The sequence below is a fragment of the Chenopodium album genome, chromosome 8, assembly GCF_948465745.1.
Source record: "Chenopodium album chromosome 8, dcCheAlbu1.1, whole genome shotgun sequence".
NCBI lineage: Eukaryota > Viridiplantae > Streptophyta > Magnoliopsida > Caryophyllales > Amaranthaceae > Chenopodium > Chenopodium album.
In genome coordinates, this window is record NC_137841.1 from 5,642,485 (window position 1) to 5,650,866 (window position 8,382).

The window sequence follows — 8,382 nt, forward strand, 5'->3', positions numbered from 1 at the left end:
AAATTTGTGTAAGAAGACAGTAATCAAAGGATAAGGGAGCATATTTCAAAATCCAAAAAATAAATAGACTAAACATATGGAATATATGCCTATGGAATGCACGTTACAGGAATTTTCAAACAATCTTTTTTCAAAACCATGGAGAAATTGAAAATATGAAAATATGATACAAGTGGAGCAAGAATCCACTTTTTTTTTTTCTAACAAAAGAATTATTAGATTATATCTTGGTTCACCTTATATAAAGGGACTAAAACTTTGTATGCTATAACTCACCCACTTCATTTCTAACCCAAATTTCCAACCTTTGAAATAAGTTGTTTTTAATCATTTGTTTATCTCATCAATGAAATTATACAAACCTAGCTATTCCAACCAAACAAACTTTTCTAAATATGAGTACCAAGAGCATATGAGCCAATCAAGCTATGAAAGCCAGGCCCAAGATAATTTCTTGGGCCAATCCATTGAGAAGCCCACCAACTACTATGCCCAAGCCCGAACCGTCCTCCCAAGCCCATCAATTCATGTCCAAGAAGACCATAATGTAATGGGGAATATGAAGATGCATGAGGGTCAAGTGGGCTTGGGAGAAATGGAGCATGGTTGGTCAAAAAAGCCCAATCAATACTCTAGCCAAGCCCAATACCACCAAGGGCAATCCATGTACCAGGGAGGAGGGCAAAAGGCTTACAATTATGGTGACGGCGGATTCGAAGGTGGTTACGCTAGTAAGGCCACCGCACTTTCCGGTCCAAAATACTTGAGCCCAATCAAAACAAATCAATCGGGCCGTATGGCCCATAAAGAAGAGCATATGATGGGGAATATGGATCAGGGTTGGGGTAACTCGACCCCTAAATTCTCTGGCCCAACCCATGATCAACACTTGGGCCTAGCAATGCATAACGAGGATCGTACAATGGGGAAAACGGGTATTGGTTGGGAAAACTCGCCCACGAAATTCACCGGCTCCACTCGAAGTAATCAATCAGGTCTTGGAATGCATAAAAATGAGCATGTGATAGAGAATGATGATGAAGTTTGGGCTTATCCGCCTAATAAATTCTCAAACTCGAACCAAATTCATCGTGATGATAGTTCGCTCCATAACGAGAACCATATGGCTGGAGAAATGGGTCGTGGTTGGGCCAACTCACCAAATAAGTTCTCTAGTCCAACCCAAAATCAACAAGGCAACATGGCAACGTACAACGAGGGGAATATGATGGGTAATATGGATCAAGGTTGGTCCAACTCACCAAGGAAGTTCTCTAGCCCAACAAAGGCTCACCACTCTAGCCTTGCAACACATAACCAAGATTACATAAATGGGAACACAAATCATCGCGGTTGGACTAACTCACCAGACAAGTTCTCTAGTCCAACACAACCACATCACTCAGGCTACACAATGGGGAAAGTGGACCATGGTTATGCTAACTCACCCACCAAATACACTGGGCCAAATCATTTTAGTAGCTCCAACAACACCATGTATGGAGAGCGCGAGCAACACGGATGGGGTGATAAGTCCATCAACGGATTTGGGTCAAACCAACTGAACCATTCGGCCCACACCCCATATGGGGACTATGATCACAACGTAGATGAGGGTGTTAATGACATTATGGATGAGATACTAACCAAGTATCCATCCCATAATGTTAGTGGTGGACATGGAGGTGGTTGGGCTGAAAAGCCCAATACCTATGCAAGCCAAAACCAGGTTATGGGCTATGCTGCTCAAGCATTTGGTGGCTCGGGCCAATATGGGAGCGCGGCCCAATCCATGTCTAGTTCTAGCTCTAAATACGCGGTAAAAAAAGAGTTAAGTTTAGGATTTTCTGCCAATTGCAATAAGGAAGAATATTCAAGTAATTCCAGTGCTAAGAAGTTCGCAGCCAAGATCATGTTTGGTAGAAAAGGGTAGCAAATAGCCAAATATGATAGCTAAGGTGATCAAGAAAGCGGGGTTCAGATTACCAAAGACATTATCAAAGGTAAAAAAAACCTCTTCTAATTAAAAACTTGAAATGTTGATCATCTTAAATTTATTACTCGTATAGGAATATAATTGGTCTTTACGTGTCACATGTGATATGTGACACAATACACACACTGCCTTAGTGCACGTACACTCAAGTATAAGATAGATGTGCTAAGCAGCCTAGCACCCGAGTGTAATACTAGTCACGTTGATCTTTTATGTGTTGAATTATTTTGATATTGATGTATAAACGTTCATTGATTAATATGTCCACGAAATGACAATTGCAGGTTTTACCAAGTAGAGAAATCAGCTTGGACAATATAAAATCATACGGAGTATGATACACTAAGAAATAAAGACTAGTTATAAGCAAGACTTTCACATTTGTCTAGCTTAATGTATGTTTTAATTTAATGCTTAGCATTTGTAAAATAATTATGCTTGTTGCTTTAAGCTCTCTTTTTTGTATAATGAATTGCTTGTTATATATAAACTAGTCTTCTGGCCCGTTCCATGCACGGGTTATTACTTAGAATATTTTCCTTGTAATGTGTTGTTTATTTATGTTGTATGAGTCAGCTTTGTTTTATTATACTTTATATGTTTATATAATGGGGACTAATTAGCTCGATTTTTTTTTTTACTATTACTTTATTTTAAGTTTAAGAGATGAAAGACTACGACTTTATATTGGTGTAGTTGAAACACTTAATTTCCTTACTTAAATTTGCAAGTTACATAATGCATAAAGACATAAAATTTATTTTTTTGATAAAGAAGGTGGCATGTGGCATATGAGTGATTTGTGATGACATGTGACATATAAGTAATGTGTGGTTTGTGTTTTTAAATACTAAAGTATAGAGTATAGATAGATATGTATTTTCAAGCGATTAGGAATTTGAGATGATGTGAAAACTGACTAAAGTGAAGATAAATTATATATCCGCCCATGTGCCATACATAGGCAATATAATGGTTCAGAACGACCCAATAATTTTACAGCCTAGCTTAGTAATGAGACGATTAAGCTTGCTAACGCGTTTAAACAATGACAAATTATACCAGAGACACATACTATATTATCTTCAGACGATCAAGAACCCGTGACAATATCAAAACACAAAAGTAGTGATAAAACAAATCCCCTTCATTTTAATGTTTTGCATTCCTCTGTTTGTTTCAGTACTATTTTGTAAATTGTCCCCCTTTTTTTAACTAACCAAATTGTCACTTTTCAAATCATGGACTACCTTAGTAAAAAAAGGATTACTCCAAGACATAATTTATAACATCACTTATACTAATACATTATGTTTTTTCTCAGGTAATGAACAAGATTTAACACTCCCAACATCCTTAAAAAAAATTTAAAAATTCTAAGTACAAGTTTCACGAGAAATGCCAATCCTATTGTTAGGGACATCATAGACAACCCTGTGGTTTTGTTGCTGCATGTTGGCTATGATATTGAGGGCGGAGTTGGGGTTTTCCGGGGCAGCCGCCATTGCGAGGCATGCAATGCTGGTGGAGGTACTACGGAGTAGGAAGTTGTCTTGGTCTAATGTCAAGTCCATGCCATCAAAAACAAAGGTTATGGATGGTATGGTTATTGGTACGCTGTAGCACGTGTCGAACCCTCCTAGGGATGTTACCTCTGCCTTCCCCATTCGACGCCTGAACTCGTCCCTCACCGCGGTGTAGGCTGGTAGGGCTAGCCGGGTGTACACCGTGCCTGAAAAATATTTTGGAAGAATATAATTAAGCATGGAATAATAATTTTGATAATGGATTGGTCTTTTGACATAAAGTATAAAATAATTAACGTTATTAGTGGTTTGGTCTTTGATACAACTTCAATTAGATAATTATTTTCATTTGATAATTTTTGTAAGGATTATTGTACAAATTAGTTCATAGTAGAAAAAGCACATCAAACTAAATCAAATTCGAAAATGTAGATCATGTTAGGGGAAGTTCTTAGCAAGTCTTAGAAGATCAAACCTTGCCTCGTAATAAATTATGTTGGTACTAAATTGTGACTTAGTACCTAATGACTCAAAGTCTAAATCTTATTGGTACCTAAACGAGGTTTACAAGTACTTAATGACTCAAGTCTGAGAATTTTCCTACTACCTTCGTTTCATATAATTTGCAACGATTTAACATAAAGTAGAAAAAAAAATATCTAATCGTTGCAAATAATATAAAATGGAGATAGTATATCAAGTGAACTAAATATAGCCTAAATTGTCTTAACATGTTAAAAAAAAAAAAATTGGACCCATAATTTCATCATTTATGTGCATAGAACATGTCAACATGGGCATGGTAAATTGATAAGTGTAGTTGACAAAATAAACTTTGGTGTGGTCACAAAGACAACTTTTGTGAATAAAACGGGGGTGGTCCTACAAAATTTTTGGCCTTAAGTAAGTTTGGGGATGACTATGCACTAAAATTGAGAAGAATTGAAGTGAGAGACATAGATATTAACGTTACAATACAAGCATCTAAAAATGATGCCTTTCACGGGTGCGCTTCTGTTTTCCACTTTACTGATAGTGGCAGCAGCTGCACCATAATTTTAATTTGTAGGACATGGAACTAACTGTTATTTTTCCAAAGGGTGATGCAAGCACTGTTATGTGGTGCCTACACCCCGGTATTAGTCTTCATTACGACCTCGGTCATTAAAATGAACTCCCTCTCTCCTATAATATAGTTGTGGTTAGTGTTTTTTCACGGTATATAAAAAATAGGAGGAGAAAATGGATGAATTGCATTAATAAAAGTAAAAAGTATAATTATAGACAAACATAAGAGAGAGAAAGTGGAAAAAGTACGAAGCATGTGCAAAATTCAAGGTAATTTAGGAAGTACAATGAATAAAGTTAAAAAAAAATGAGGGTATAATGGTCTTTACATATTATCCAAAAATAGAAACGAAAATAACATTTTGGATCTCCAAAAATAGGAAAACATGAACTACTTCCTCCGTTTTTAAATACTTGTTCCATTTCTCCATGCGCGCAGTTTTAGGAGAAATTGGATAGAATAATAAAGAAGGTAGTGGGGGTGGGTGGAAGAATAAAAAATTATATAAAGTCAAAGTAGTGGAGAGAATTGGAGGAGAAAGAATATATATATATATATATATATATATATATATATATATATATATATATAAAATTTAAGTTGGGTCCACTAGGTGAGAGAAAATAATTAAATGTTGTAAAAGTTTTCCGAAATGGAGCAAGTATTTAAAAACAGCCGAAAAAGGAAAGAGGAGCAAGTATTTAAAAACGGAGGGAGTAACGAAGAAAAACATGTGTTTGAAGATGGAGTTTCATTGATAAGGTAATGAACATAGTATTCCATATTTAATACCATTATTCCTATGAATTTTGACCATTACTGATGGTTGACAAATTGTCATGTACTAAAATTTACTACCTTTGTTCTTAATTAGTGTTGGAATAATGTTAAAAGTCAAAATAATGCATCTATTGAAAAGCAAGATAGTATATATTTGTTTATTTTTTATGGTTAGTGTTAAATAGTCCGTTTACTTACCGGAATCAATAACAGTGCCAGCGCCGTTGTTAGGGTTGAAGGCCAAAGCTTCCGGTGGAATGGCAACGGTTTTACTCCCCACTTTAACTGCTTTCAAGTTAACATAGTAAAGGGAAGGCCTCTTTGGGTTCTTAAGCAATGGTGTGTAATGGATTCTTTTAGGCTGGGCTACCGGGCCGAGTTTCATGGATCCAGAGAAATTGGATGACCTAAAGCTAGGCAAGCAGTAGGAAAATGTGGATCGATATAGGCTTTGGGTTTGGGACATGAGCGATAATGGGCCTCGTCCAAGGCCCAATAGCCCTTGTGGTGGGACCGACGCTCCGGTTGTCTTTTGGATGCAACCAAAGACATAGCCTGGGATAGGGTCCCGGGCTAGGGCGATGGTGTCTTGTGCAAGGGTGGCCGCTAGGGTGGAACCGCCATATGTCTGGTTGTAGGTGCACGAGTTTTGGACACAGACGGGGTTTGTTACCTAAAAAGGAAGAACAAATAAAACATGGTTAAAATTTTGTATACTTCAAATCTTGCACAACGAATAGATACCACAAAATTATTGATGTACTTTGTATTACTTTTTTAATTTTTTTTTTTAATACAGTGTATTACAAGTATTAGTCAAGTACAAAATGTGATGTAACATATTGCCTATTTGCTTGTAAGAAATGCATAACTAAATTACTGAAATAAATTTATTTTATTTTACTTTTATTTTGGAATATATAATGGTCTCATTATACATAGTAGAAACCTCGGTCATTCAGACTCGTAAAAGATTACATCCACATAATATAAATTCGAACCTCAGTTAGTGGACAATGAGGCTAGATCCAACCCTCATAGTAGGAAGGCGAGAGCTCTAACAGACTTAATTCCTTACAATCCAAAAATATTTTACGAAACTAGTTTTATTTTAATTTTAACCTCCCGCTAATTATAAGACATTTATTTGAAATTCCAATAAATCGCTCGATCAGGATATCATTCGTGTACTAAAGGTCAAAAGCTAAACCCAAATAACAGATCTTGTTTTTTAGGGGTGTGGCTTGTTTATCCATGCCTAATAATTATGAAAGTTACTTTGCCTTTCACTATCTTATTATGTACAAACTCATACTTTTATCCAACATAAAAAGAGCAACTAGCTTTACAACTTTTTAATTCACAATTTCTAATCATGATGGTAGATTCATTTTCATAAAACTAATTTTGTAATAACTGATCAACACCTACTTTCTAAACTATTTGGAGTATACCACAAATGGTACATTTATACATGCCTTCCCAAAATAATAATCCAGCCTAATTTCTAAGTGTGGTAAGGAAAATTATATTACTTTTAATGATACCAAATTTATGAAAATATTGAAAAGTTGTTCAATAATAATGAATGGTACTTATAGTTTATTCTAACATAATTCCTTGATAATGATTGATAATAAACTGTTGCCAAACATTATTTAACACAAAATGTTTGTTACATTTTGCCTAAATTGTGCCATTATTTCAACAAGTAATCCTGGCCTCAAGTTAAGATAAGTCCATCATACAACTAACAAGAAAAAAATAAAGGACGACAATAATGAGGGAGTCTGAGTTGATCCCTTGGATAAACAAAATTTGTTTATCTCATGGCATTTTGGTAAATATATCAACAACTTTATCTAGTCGTTATCACTGTAGAATCCACTTTTATTAAAAAAGTTGATTTATTTACAAAATTGTCATGTGATAAACAAATTTTGTGTATCTCATATATTAACTTGTATTTACCCGACAATAATGTATGCATTATTGCAATAACTATTTATCTAATACATTTTCTATCTTTAGGAATACATGATAAAATTATTTATTAATCCGATCGGTGTAATTAATGTTAAGTTTAAGCCAGTTATTCATAATTTCACTTTATGTCATTTTCTTAATTAATTGATATTTCGTATCCAATTTCTAAGTCAACTCTCGAAAAATTTAGTATCCACCTGGTTAATGGTGGATGTCGTAAGCACTTAAATCTAGTATATGACACAAAAGAAATGAAGAAGAGAAAGTACCTGTTGACACTGAGATGTGCCACAAGCAACGCCTTTATAGGAAGTGGATTTTTCGGTAGAAAAAAGGGAAGAACCACAATTAGTGCAACCACTACAAGGCAACCAAGAACCATCATTACTAGTATCAAATGCCATAAGAAATGTCTGAGCAGGAGTCCCAACCTTCACTCTTACAATGTAGGTTGGGCTCTGGATCAGCTGTCGAGCCCAGGCCACGGGAGCGATCGACTTCCGTGCCACGAGGCTCGACAAGTATTGTAACCGAGCCTTGTCCTCAATAAAAGTTTGGATCACACTTTCTTCCCATGACATTTTCTTGGGTTTGAAGGGTGAGCATGGGCTTGATACATGGAAGACCTTAAGGGTTGACCCCTTGTCTTCTGGGAGGTTACATGTGTGATCGAGTCGGCCGAGGCCGAGTCGAGTGAGGGAGAGGAGTTGGAGGAGGAGGAAGAAGAGGGGTGTGAAGTGGAGGTGTTTCATGGTGGCTAGCTAGCTATGTGTTTTTGCTAGCTATGTTTGGTGTAAGATGATAAAAGAGGGGTTGAGAGTTAAGAGTATATATAGTGATGTAATGTGGGATGGAAGTGAGTGACTTAAGTGAGAGTGTGTGAGTGTGAAGTGGGTGTTGTGTAGTGTGTGATAACAGTCTGTATTCCATTTTCTATGCTCATACTTTTTGTGATAGTTGCAAGAGTTGTAACATGCTAAATGTCCAAATTGTAATCTATACTATGTGCTACATGTATTAAATTA

General features: G+C 35.9%; 2 protein-coding genes across 2 annotated transcripts; one reads left to right on the forward strand and one right to left on the reverse strand.

Annotated features, from left to right (window-relative positions):
* Nucleotides 1-261: 261 nt before the first annotated feature.
* On the forward strand, nt 262-2,624 carry LOC145641658 (uncharacterized). The gene is made up of 2 exons (XM_081692559.1): nt 262-2,003; nt 2,281-2,624. Exon 1 carries the CDS (start codon nt 347-349, stop codon nt 1,931-1,933), a length of 1,587 nt encoding a protein of 528 aa, XP_081548685.1. The 5' UTR covers nt 262-346; the 3' UTR covers nt 1,934-2,003; nt 2,281-2,624.
* A 623-nt stretch (nt 2,625-3,247) lies between these two features.
* LOC145641659 (aspartyl protease AED3-like) lies at nt 3,248-8,138 on the reverse strand. Its single transcript, XM_081692560.1, has 3 exons — nt 7,627-8,138; nt 5,570-6,044; nt 3,248-3,728 (listed from the first exon to the last, which is right to left on the reverse strand). Exons 1-3 carry the CDS (start codon nt 8,107-8,109, stop codon nt 3,373-3,375), a joined length of 1,314 nt encoding a protein of 437 aa, XP_081548686.1. The 5' UTR covers nt 8,110-8,138; the 3' UTR covers nt 3,248-3,372.
* Nucleotides 8,139-8,382: the final 244 nt, after the last annotated feature.